Source organism: Diabrotica undecimpunctata, chromosome 8, assembly GCF_040954645.1.
Source record: "Diabrotica undecimpunctata isolate CICGRU chromosome 8, icDiaUnde3, whole genome shotgun sequence".
In the NCBI taxonomy this organism is placed as follows: Eukaryota; Metazoa; Arthropoda; class Insecta; order Coleoptera; family Chrysomelidae; genus Diabrotica; species Diabrotica undecimpunctata.
Genome location: NC_092810.1, coordinates 73,078,940 through 73,092,493, shown reverse-complemented (window position 1 = coordinate 73,092,493; position 13,554 = coordinate 73,078,940). Strand labels below are relative to the sequence as shown.

The 13,554-nt window shown below is 34.4% G+C and overlaps 1 protein-coding gene across 1 annotated transcript in view; it reads right to left on the bottom strand.

Moving 5' to 3' along the window:
- The window catches only part of LOC140448453 (uncharacterized), a 36,526-nt gene extending 24,085 nt beyond the window's left edge, over positions 1 to 12,441 (bottom strand). The window contains exon 1 of the mRNA XM_072541531.1: positions 12,304 to 12,441. Within this exon, the coding sequence (XP_072397632.1) occupies positions 12,304 to 12,343 (40 nt within the window). The 5' untranslated portion in view covers positions 12,344 to 12,441. The remainder of the gene's footprint in view (positions 1 to 12,303) is intronic.
- Positions 12,442 to 13,554: the final 1,113 nt, after the last annotated feature.

Genomic DNA, 13,554 nt, shown 5'->3' with positions numbered 1-13,554 from the left:
CAGTTACTATGAAGTCAGTATAAGGCCAGTCAGTCAGTCAGTAAGCAGTCAGACAATTAGTAAGAAGACAGACACAGTTAGTTACAGTTAGTGAAGTCAGTTGTTCAGTAAGTTCAAGATAGTCAGTCAGAAGGTCTAGATGTTCAATATAGTAAGTTCAATGAAGATTAAGAAACAGTATAAAGATAATATTATTGAAGATTAAAAATTATGTTATATATAAATGGTGATTGGATAATGGAAGAAAGTATTAATTGAAAATTAAAATTATATAATATATTTGGTGATTGGATATTGGTATATTAAAAAGAAGAATAAATATAAATGCTATTAAGAAGAAAAATATTTTAAATTGGTGGAAGCTAATAATTGAAAAAATGAATTTCACAAAAACAAGGATAACCGAGGCTGAGAACGAAGACATTGAGTGGTGATTAACATCTATATAGTGGAGAACAGTTCATTTAGGCATTAGTTTGTTTAAAATTTACATTGTCTATATAATTTAATTAGTTTTATTGCTTCCTGGTTGAACCGCGTCGATATTCATTGGGCCGAGCTTTCGACATCCTCTCTGATGTCTTCCTCAGGTCTTAGTTTCCCGAGCCCCCAGACACTACTACACTCACTAGTCACTTCACTACTACGACTGGGACCAGAAGACGGTTCATTTATACCGTCGATGGTGACGTGGCCTAGGTGGGAGTTAGGGTGGGGATTGGCACGAGAGTTGGCACGAACATTTCCGACAGTGGGATTTTGATTCGAGGATCGAGGGGGCGATATTTTTTTTGTGAGAGGTCTCCATGTAGAAGGTTACCGTATGGCGTAGGTGGGCATCTCTTTTATTAAGGCATAAGGCAATTTGGTCTTTTTTCTAATTCTATGGCTTCTCGGATAATTCTTGGTTTATAGAAGCGGATGGGGGTTAGGGTTCTGGAGTTTTCAAAATCAATTTTGTGACCTGTATGAAGATGGTATTGACCGAGAGCTGAAATTGAATCGCAATTGCGTTCAGAAATGGAACTCCGTGCTGTTCATTTGGAATTTTGTCTTTGATTGATCGGACAAGAGATGAAAGTTTTTGTTGGGGGGTAAACATTGTTTTTATTCCTCTTGATTTAAGAATTTTGTCGATTTTGTCAGTGACACCTTTGATGTAAGGAAGAAAAGTTTTCTATGATAAGGGTCTGAGTCTTTGGATTGAGATTGAGTGGGAGATTGATGTCTGGGGTTGCTCCTATTGATGTGATTTTCGCGGTAACCTTTTTGGATGAGGGCTTGTTTTAAACAAGAGAGCTCAGCGGATCTACTTGCATCATCGGAAAGGCGTATTGATCTGGAGACGAGGGTATTAATGACTGAATTAATTTGTGAAGATGGATGGTGAGAGTTGGCATGCAAGTAACGATTGGTATGTGTGGTTTTTCGATAGACAGAGTAATGAAAACCTTGGGATTGGTTTTTCTTTATGAAAACATCTAGAAACTGTAGGGATGAATCAGTTTCCATCTTCATCGTGAACTGGATACTAGGATGTATACCATTCAGATGAGTTTGAAAAGACACCAAAGCATCCCTGTTGTAAAAACAACATTTTATATTAATTTCAGTTTATTTTTCGTTTCCACAAATGTTGAATTTTATCTTAGCAACGGACTGTATTTGACAGACTGTCAAAAGTGCGGTAAAAAAGTGCATTTAGTTTTCTCTATAGTCGCGCGCCCCTAAAACGCCGGTATAAAAATGAACAATTTATTAAAGCGAACTCTTTATTTAGTAATAGTGCCTTTGTAAATATTTTCTCGGTATTAAATGTGTAGTATCGATTAATTACGCTTATTTTTCTCTAAGTACAAACCCCTATAAAACCAAACACATACTGAACCATCGCCGTGAAGTCTGCTTATCTATATCGAAGGAAACTCTTTTACAGTCCATGGTCCTAAAATATTTGGTACTGTACACGCACGGGGAAAGAAATTTAATAAGCTTTCTCCCGAACAATTGTTGGAGATCAATCAAAGTTCCAACATTATTTTTGGTCCTAACTCGACGGATTTTGTGTTTGGTGATCGCGTTATTTGTACTTTACTCTTAGGTTTGCATATTTATATAAATGTGATTAAAAGACCCTCGAAAAGACTAATGTGTCGCGATAAACTCTAAAACAAAAGGACAGAAGTGAATTTTATCTGGTGTTTGTGCCTGTTGCTGTAAACTACTGGACAAATTGGGTGAGATTTTTCCATATTATAATTTTGCTTATGCACAAAGTGAACCGCTTTTCAAAAAGACTATCTCTTTAAAAAATTTATTAGTAGACATTTGTAGACATTTACCGCGTGTGCAAAAAATTTAATTGAAAAGTAAACTCTCAGTGTAATTTAAGACATTTATCGCGTTTTAATAAACTATAAACTCTCTCGTTGTGTGCTCTACAAGTTATTATAATATAAACATTATTGACTCTATTTTCGCCGTGTGATACAGATATTAGTATATAATATAAACATTAATTTCTCTAAAGAATTCGGTGTTTGCACGGCCTTAGGCATTTGTTTTTGGAGTAGTACCTTTTGTTAAAGTCAAAATGGAAGATCTCAAGAAGAAGAGAAAACCACTGAAGGCCAAGATTACCAGAATAGCGAACTGGTTACTAGAAAACGCAGATGCAGAAACTGACGGTCTCCAGTTTCAACTCAGACACACCGAATTGAAAACATGTTATCTGAAATATGAAGACGTGATGGATCAGATTGAAGAAATCGATGAAACCGATTCTGAAACAGAAGACAGGGTACTGATGGAGGAAAAATACTTTTCTACACTAGCTGGACTGCAGCATAAGATGGAAGCTTTAAAGTTACCCTCCCACTCGCTCATCTCAAACGATACTCCACGAACTGTAGCCACTGCTAAGGTTAGGTTGCCGGAAATTACGATGCAGGTATTCTCAGGAAACTTCGCCGATTGGAACGCGTTTTATCAGCTATTTGAAACGCTAATAATCAATAATGTGGAGCCAAACAATGTGCAAAAATTTATATATCTGAAATCTTTCTTAAAAAATGAACCTTTACATTTGATAGAAAATATAGAAGTTGTAGAAGAAAATTTCCGGATCGCTTTGGACACGCTTAAGAATTGATACGAAAATAAATCGCGTGTGATTAGTTTACACATCCAAAAATTGTTAAAGGCTCCATCTTTAGCTAAAAGTAACGCAAAATCATTACGAGAATTTTTAACTCTTTGTAAACAAACTTTACTTGCTCTTAAAAATATGTCTGTACCTATCGAACATTGGGATTTACTATTGATCGAAGTATTTTTACAAAAATTAGATTTCGCGACGCATAGGTCATTTGAGTATGAAATAGATTCAAAGGCTTTACCTACTCTCTCACAGTTTTTTAGTTTTCTCGAGAAAAAATGTGATATACAAGAAAAATTAAACGTTTCTGATAATGATAAAAAATTTAATAAACCTCAATTAAAAACATCTTTGTTTTCATCAGTTAATTTACAAACAAACTCGTTTTCGGATACTAATTGTATATGTTGTAAAAGTAATTCTCATAAAATTTATCAGTGTAATGATTTTAAATGTCTCTCTTTACAGGAAAGATTAAATTTTGTAAAAGGTAAGAAACTTTGTTGGAATTGTTTGGGTAATAAACATTTTTCTCAAGATTGCAACTCTTCACGCTCATGTAGTATATGTAAGAAAAGACATCACTCGCTCTTGCATAGTACCTCTGAAAATGTCTCTTCCTCTAGGAACACGAATAGGCAATATTTCTCTATTGATCGCAACGCTCAAGCTCCCAAACATTCTCAAGGCTCTTCCAGTCGTGTTGCTTACACATCTACTCCGCCCTCTTATAATGCTCATGCCCAAAACGAAGCTTCTACCAGATCGTTCAAACCTCCTTTAGAAGTACAAAATACTGCAGATTCTCATACAGCCACTTCTCTCTCTGCTTTATCAGTTAAAACTGATGTATTGTTGGCTACCGCTTTAGTGACAGTGTATTCTAAAGATGGCAGACCTATGCATGCCAGGGCGCTCCTAGATAATGGGAGTCAACATTCGTTCATTTCTCGTGATTTGGTTGAGAAGTTAAACCTCACCCCTTATTTTAAACAGTTACAGATATCAACCATATCCGAAAACACCTCAATGTCAAATCAAATGATTAACATAGAATTTTTTCCCTATAATGTGAAGGATAGAAGTTTCAAAACTTCTTTTGCTGTACTTGATAGTATAACCTGTAGGCTTCCTAAAGCTACCCTAGATAGAAGCAAAATAAATGTTCCACCTAATCTCACTCTCGCAGATCCCTCGTACTCTGTTCCCGGTAAAATTGATTTGCTTCTAAACCAAATTTATCTTAAAGATGCAGTAGCAGTAAACAAACCAACACACGTTATCAACATTATGAATATTACGAGGAGCACTCCCAAATCACGATTTACAATGTATAAACGTACATAATATCCACCTCATAAACTATATAAATAGACATCGTATACGAAACTCAGCATACCATATCATTTAGTAGTCCTTGTACGCGGAAGAATTGCTATAACTTAATTGGACCACTGTTGTTCTAGTGATAATATTTTAGCCAGGGCGTGCGTCAGGGTATTACAGTGCTTGAATTTATTCATTTATATTTATAATAAATGTTATCATTTATATTTTATGATCAGAAGAATAACAAAGATAAAATTAAATTAATAAATGTTAGAATGAGGTTTTCCAACAACATAATATGCGAATTCGTTATTGTAATGCATTGAATTAATAAAATTAAATTAAATATGTAAAAATTGTTTTAAAATTAAATGTAATATCTAATGGCGGTTTCCCACCAAACGGACAAAATAAAAACAAAACAAAACACAAACTCGTATCAAATAAAACAAAATAGCAACTTTTCACAAATTTTACTAAAGACTGGCGTATTTTGAAACAGTTCGTTTTGTTTTTCGAGTCCCGAGTTTTTGAAACTCGAGTCTGTTTAGTGGAAACGGTCAGTTGTGTTTATTAATGGACTACCTCACCTCTGACGTTACAATGGGCGGGGCTTCGAAAACCTTTCTAAACATTTCTACACTAAATACAAGATAGAGCTGCAGTAAGTATAAATAAACCGTCAACAGTATGATTGTTACGAGGGGCACTCCCACATCATGATTTTAACGATGTATAAACCTATATTTTCCTGTATTATGAAATACATATGAAAATATGAAGTAGACATCGTAGCATAAGTTGTTCACAGGAATAACTGAATAAACATGTTAGAATGAGGTTTTTCAACAACATAATAACGTGAATCCGTTATTGTAATGCACGGAATTAAAATACAATTACATTAAATGTGTAAAAATGTTTTAAAATTAAACGTAATATTTAAGGTTGAAACGGAGTTACCACTCGTGAACTGAGCTCTTAATGGCACTCCATTCGTTGGTTTAAGGAAACCGAAATTTCAAAGCAAAAACCTATGCAAAGGTCAGAAAAATCTTGTCAAAAATAAAAACATTCAACATATCTGAGTAATAAATAAAACAAAAAACTCAAAGTGTAACTTAGGTATTATTTTACTCAGAATCTACCTCAAGTACCTGTGAATACCTTCTTTTTTCTTTACCCATTTCATCTACAATATGCTTACAATAGTGTTTTTTTTTATGTTTATTCACAATAGTCAAAAGCTCGACTTTTAGAACTGAATTGTCAAAACTTTTGAACGCAGCCACTTTTGAATATCTGCTTTCTTCAACTCGGTTGTCGATATTTATTAAACGAGAAGTATATAACGAATATATTAAGATAGAAAAAAACATGGCGACTACCAAAATGGCACTACACAGGATCTTGATTATATAGAACATATAGTTACGTACGAGATATCATAAGGCACTATGAATGAAAATAAATTTACTATAGACAAATTTTGATTTATTGACTTAAGGAAGGCCTCTGGCTGAGTTCAAAATAAACAACTGATCGAAACCTAACATGCGACATAGCAAATGAAAAGGGACGATATAACGAATCTATTAAGATGTGTAATTGATTTTCTATCTTAATATATTCGTTATATCCTTCCCTTTCATTTTCTATATCGCGTGATAGGATTTGATCAGTTGTTTATTTTGTACTCAGCCAGAAGCCTTCTTAGTCAATAAATCAAAATTTGGCATACGGTTTTGCTTTCGTATTAAATTATTAAAACAATATGTAAAATTACAGTTTTGTTTACTATGAATAACAAATATAAAATATGCAATGTTAGTATGGTTTTTAAGGAAATCCAATGCAGCAACTTAAAACATTTGTCATAAACGAAAATTTTATATTAAAAAAATTATACTAAAAAAACAAAAGTTAACGCTGGTTTAAATTGTGAGAATTGCGACGCCTATGTTAATTAGTCATTTTCTATTGATTTTACACAATTTACTTTAAAAAATAAGTGTATTTGATGTTGCGATTTCGATCGTTTAAGTGTCAAAACAACGTTGCAATTACTGCTTTATTATTTTTGTCAAACCATAAGTTTCTTTTTATTTTACAGTAGTGAAGCTAATTTTGAATTTCCTTGAAAATAATACTAACATTGTATATTTTATCTTCGTTGTTCATAGTAAACAAATCTTTAATTGTACATACTGTTTTATTAATTTGATAGGAAATATTAAAGCAAAACCGCACGCCTATGGAGTCTTACGTAGCATAGCCTGGTTTTGTTTACTTTTACTGCACGTCGAATTTGAATGATGTGTAGCTGGCGACATCTATAGCGAATTATTGACTGATGGATTCATTCGTTTAGGAAAGAATCTTCCCATTCTTCAGAATACCCACTTAGGTTATGTTATTTTTGGTACTATTCCCCCTCATGTCTTTCATCGGAGTTCAAACTTGGCTATTTCTCAGTCAAATGTTTCTCTCTTTGTTCAGTCCGAATCCGAAGAGAATAATTTAGATAAATTGATACAACAATTTTTCGAAATTGAAGAAGTTCCCCACGTTAGTAAATTAACCCCCGATGAGGAATTGGCTTAACAAATATTTAATAAAACCACTCGTATTTTACCTTCGGGTCGTTTTCAAGTAAACCTACCACTTGTCTGCGAAAATGCGCATAAAAAATTAGGTGAATCTTTTAAAGTAGCTCTAAAGAGATTTATTAATTTAGAAAATGGGCTCTTAAAAAATGAAAATACATAAGCTCAATATAAGTCGTTCATTAGTGAATATCTTTTTCTCGAACATGCTAGAATAGTCCCTCTCTCTCTTACTAATGAAAATCTAGAAAATAAATATTTTCTCCCGCATCACTGTGTAGTAAAGGAAGAATCCTTAACAACAAAACTTAGGGTTGTTTTCGATGGTTCGATGAAAAGCTCTAGTAGTTACTCGTTAAATGATATCCTACTCAAAGGTCCCACTCTTCAACCGGAACTTTTTGATATTTTGCTACGCTTTCGATTATATTCCTTTGTTTTCACAACTGATATACAAAAGATGTACAGACAGGTTAAAATCAATCCTGATCAAACCTTTCTGTTAAACATACTTTGGCGTGACTCCCCGGAAAAAGATATTGAGTGCCTGGAATTGCAAACAGTTACATATGGAACTAAAAGCGCCAGTTTTCAGAGTACTCGCTGTTTAATGGAACTGGCAAATACTCATCAAACTGAATATCCCCTGGCCAGTGACGCTCTTCAAAATAATTGTTATATTGATGACATTCTCTACGGTGCTAATGATGAGCAAACTCTCCTCAAAGCTCACAAGGAATTAACTAGTTTACTTGGAACAGCATGTATTTCTCTACATAAATGGTGTTCTAACTCGGACTCGTTTCTAAAAAACATTTCTTCTCTCTCTTCAAACTCTTCTTATGTCATAGCTCCAGATAATTGCTCTAATAAGGTTTTAGGTTTATGCTGGAATCCTGTTCTTGACACGTTTTCAATCTCTCTTCCAGATTTCACCCTAAAGAACTCATACACTAAGAGAGAAGTACTGTCAATGATTGCCCAAATACTTGATCCTCAAGGTCTTATTAATCCCGTTACAGTTGTCGCTAAGTTTATAATGCAAAAGATTTGGATTTCCAAAATCAGTTGGAACGATACCATTGACGCAGATACGTTACATGAATGGCTAAGTTTTATTAGCAGTCTCTCTCATTTTAAGGACTTAAGTATACCTAGATCTCTCTTTTTAAGTCAAGAAATCACTGGTGTTGAGATTCACTCATTCTCAGATGCAAGTTTAAAGGCTTATGGAGCTTGTATCTACTTACGTGTGACCTATAAATCAGAACAGGTGTCTTGTTCCCTTCTAGCATCTAAGAGTCGCGTTGCTCCGTTAAAACCCTTGACCCTTCCAAGATTGGAACTCATGGGTGCTCTATTGTGTAGTAAACTCACAGCAAAGATTGCTAATATTGTTAAAGAAAAGTTATCTCAATTAGACTCTATAAATATGTGGTCGGATTCAGAAATTGTTCTCGCTTGGCTTCGTTCACATCCTTCTCGTTGGACCCAATTTGTAGCAAATAGGGTTGCACAAATTTTAGATAATTCTCCTAATGCTCACTGGAGGCACGTACGATCCAAAGAGAATCCTGCCGACATACTCTCCCGAGGAATGCTACCCTCTGAATTAATAAATTCGTCCTTATGGTTTCATGGTCCTCCATTTTTAAATCAACTTCGGTTGGATTTATTGAAATACAACCCAAAGGGGTATACTTCCAAGTTGCCTGAAGAAAGGAAAATCATTCTCCACGCTCGAAATGATCAAATAGATTTCTTCACCTCACTTTCTGATAGGTTCTCCAATTTTTCAAAGTTTGTAAGAACTTTAGCCTATATGTTTAGATTTGCTAATAATGCTAAACCGCTTTCTCGCAAGTTAACTAATACCCTTGAAGTCAGCGAACTTCAAAACGCTGAACTTAAGATTATTAAGATGCTTCAGTATTCCAACTTCTCGAGTGAGATTTCTGAGCTTAAGAAAGGTAAAGCTCTATCTAATAAGTGTCTTTTACCCCTAAATCCCTTTTTGGATGAGAATGAAATGCTCCGGGTGGGAGGTTGCCTCAGAAACTCAGACGTTACCTTTGATCAAAGATACCCTCTTCTCCTCCCCTCAAAAAATCGTGTAGTTCGTCTCATCCTCCACAGAGAACATGTCAGACTCTGTCACTCAGGTCCTCAAAATACTTTGTCACAAATTCGTCTCAAATATTGGCCTTTAAATGGACTACGAGAAGTCAAGAAGGTCACTCACCAATGTATGGTTTGTTTTAAGTTTCGTGCCAAACCCGCTACCCAGATCATGGCAGATCTACCAAAAGAACGTTTAAACTCCTCTCGAGTGTTCGCTCACGTCGGATTAGATTTTGGCGGCCCCTTTCAGATAAAGTCTTCCAACCTTCGTAAGGCTCCTTTATTAAAATCGTATATTGCTCTTTTCGTTTGCTTGTCGACTCGAGCTGTTCATATTGAAGTCGTTTCCGGCCTCTCTACGGAGACGTTTCTTCTCGCTCTAAAACGCTTTATTAGCCGTAGAGGCCTCCCTCAAACAATATTCAGTGACAACGCCACAAACTTTCTTGGTGCTCGCAACCAGCTGTTTGAACTCTATAAGTTTTTCAAGAAAAAGGAAAGCTCTCGTTCTATTAAGGAATTTTTGGCCTCATCTCATATTCGCTGGAAAACTATAGTTCCTCGAGCCCCTCACCATGGTGGTATTTGGGAAAGTGCTATAAAGAGCGCAAAGCATCATATGCGTAGGCTCCTTGGCAATGTTAAGCTTACGTTCGAAGAATTCACTACAGTTCTCGGTCAAATTGAAGCTGTGCTCAACTCCCGGCCTCTTTGCTCCCTTTCAAATGACCCCTCCGATTTTACGTATCTTACTCCTGGACACTTCTTGATTGGACAATCTCTTACGTCCTTTCCTGAAAAAGATGTGATCCACATTCCTGAAAACAGATTGAATTTATGGCAACATTTGTCCAAACTCCAACAAGTGTTTTGGAAAAAATGGTCTATCGACTATTTGAATAGACTTCAAAATCGCCCTAAATGGTTTCTCCCTCATAAAAACCTAGAACCTAACGATCTCGTGTTGCTGATTGAAGACAACACTCCTCCTCTTCATTGGGTACTAGCAAGAGTTATTGAGGTCTTTCCCGGAAAAGATGGGAGAGTAATAATTGCCTCGGTGAAAACTAAAGATGGAGTCTTCAAGCGCTCTATTACAAAATTGTGTCCTCTACCCAATGACGATTTAATTTAAGTTAGTATAAGATGATAATTGTAATGTATTTTTTCTTCCGCATGCTCTCTTGGCATAATATAATCTGTTTATTTGTGTTAAAGCCAGCGCTTCAACGGGGGCGAGTATGTTGTAAAAACAACATTTTATATTAATTTCAGTTTATTTTTCGTTTCCACAAATGTTGAATTTTATCTTAGCAACGGACTGTATTTGACAGACTGTCAAAAGTGCGGTAAAAAAGTGCATTTAGTTTTCTCTATAGTCGCGCGCCCCTAAAACGCCGGTATAAAAATGAACAATTTATTAAAGCGAACTCTTTATTTAGTAATAGTGCCTTTGTAAATATTTTCTCGGTATTAAATGTGTAGTATCGATTAATTACGCTTATTTTTCTCTAAGTACAAACCCCTATAAAACCAAACACATACTGAACCATCGCCGTGAAGTCTGCTTATCTATATCGAAGGAAACTCTTTTACAGTCCATGGTCCTAAAATATTTGGTACTGTACACGCACGGGGAAAGAAATTTAATAAGCTTTCTCCCGAACAATTGTTGGAGATGAATCAAAGTTCCAACAATCCCTGAAGAAGACATCAGGGAGGATATCTAAAGCTCGGCCCAATGGGTATCGACGCGGTTCAACCCGGAAGACTGGTGAGTTCAATAATATTTTTTTATAATGGTATTAATCTTAGCTCTAGGTTTAATCTTCTTCTTCCTATGCCGTCCCCATTAACGGAGGTTGGCGACCACATTTTTAAAAGCTTCTCTGTTTTTTGCAACGTGGAAAAATTTGTCTATAGTCATGTTTGTCTAGTCTCGAATATTTCGCAGCCATGACTTCCTCTTTCTACCTATTCCCTTTTTGCCATCGACTCTACCCTGCATGATGACCTGCAGAAGGCTATATTTATTATTTCTTAGTATGTGTCCAAGGTATGCAGTCTTGCGTACTTTTATCGTTCTCAACAATTTTTTGTCTCGACCCATTCTTCTCAGCACTTCCTCATTGGTGACCCTGGTAGTCCATGGGATTCTCAACATTCTCCGGTATATCCAAAGTTCAAAGGCTTCAATATTTTTAACTCTTTGCGCTTTTAGTGTCCATGTTTCTACCCCGTACAATAGTTGCGACCAGACGTAACATTTAACAAACCTCAGTCTCAGCGCAATATTCAGATTTCTGTCACAGAAGACTGGTGAGTTCAATATTAATTTTTATAATAGTATTAATCTTAGCTCTAGGTTTAATATATATATATATATATATATATATATATATATATATATATATATATACAAGCTCCAACTAACATCTGATTCACCTTTTATTTAACCTTGGTGTACACAGGGCTCTTATATCAAGGAGACAGTAAGTTCTGTCGAAGCTGCCTTACTGTGCTAAACGTTCGTTATTTTCGTCGTTAGCTACTTATTTTATTTTTTCTGTACTGTTTTATTTACAGCTTGTTGCCTTTCTTTTTATTTTCTTCTCTTTTCAAATTTCTTTCTTTTCTTTCTATTGTTTGACATTCCTATTTAACCTTCTTTTAACCTTCTCAATTTCCTTTTTAAGATCTCTTAGTTTATTTTAAGTGTTTTCTCTGTTGCTACTTTATCTCTTTCAGATTTGCTATAATGTTGAACAGACTACTTACTAGAAATTAAACAATATATTTAAACTACTTTTTATATTTATACAGAAAGTAAAAAATATAAATCCACTTTAAGTATTTTTTTTATATGGGATTAAGCCACAAAGGATTGTAATTAAAATGACATTTTTCACTAGATAAATGTTTCGATTTCCACTCCGGAAATCGTTTTCAAAGATTATTTGAGAATTTTGTGGAGACTATATAACCAGAGTATCCTAACAATTGTTAGGTATACTGAGGTATAACCGGCATTTGTCAAGTTAAAGGAAAATAAAATATATAAACTTTTTATAATCTGCCATTAAGACTTACCAAGACAAGCGAAGAATACAACAACGAATACTGATTTCATCTTGTGTTAAATATTTTACTTACAATCAATAATAAAAAGAATAAAATACTAAGAAATTGAAGTATTAAACTTCAGTTTTATAGGTAACAAAATACTTAAGTCAAGTATTAATACCCACACTAATTGATATTTTACATACAATAGCACGAATAATTATCAATATCCGAAAGGTTTTAAGTAGGATTATTAGTCAATACTCCTCTTATCACATAGCACCTAGTCAATTTTTAAGAAAAAATATTTTTATCTTTTTTTAAGGTAAAGCCAGAGTGGTTGGCCAATATATTAAATATTTATCAACAATTTTTAACCAAGACCATATTAGAATAGAATAGAAATACGCTTTAAGGCCGGTTTTCACGCTACGTCTTATTGTACGTTTTGTTGGATAGGACAAATCCTATAGGTACAATAAAACGTGGCATGTAAACAGCAAAACGTACGTCTTGTCGAATCGAAATGAAATCCAAGGTCAGATCGTAGAAATGATGGTAGAAGCATAGTTTTGCGAGAACTGATAGGATAAAACCAAAGAATATAGACGCTTATATTCTATATTCCCGTTGCTATATTTATTTAGCTAAATTAAAAGAAAAAGCTTTTAATATTAATATATCAACTTTAACAGATTAGCAAACACAAAAATTAATATCTATTTGCGCCAAGTCACAAAAGATGCTATTGAAGGGATTAAAACTATATGAAGGAGTAGGAATAGGGTATAATGCTCCAAGCACCGACCAAAATTCTTCGGGACTACTCCTATAATATTTCAAGTTAATTTAGAAATTTAATATTTATCTCATTTAACAGCCAAGCAACAATAAATATTTTGAAATCTACAATTCGTGAGTAAGTAACAACTTGGAACTTACTACAAACACCCCCTTAGTGATAGGCAAGGCACAAAAAGTAACTTTGGTGCTAGAACATAAAAACGAATTACTGGTAACAAGATTGCCGATAGTCTTGTAAAAGAGGGATCTAGTCCTTTTATCGAGTAAGGATCAATCTATAAAATCAATTGCGGAAATAGTTCTCAAATACCAAACATATAAATAACAACAAAACAAAACAAACAAAATAAATTAAACAAATTTTGTTTTTGTTACTTGGTAAAAAATTCTTCTGATAATTTAAGTTTACCTGACTCATTCATATTAACAATTAAGATGCATACTATACAGTATGTCTACGTAACTTGGAACCAT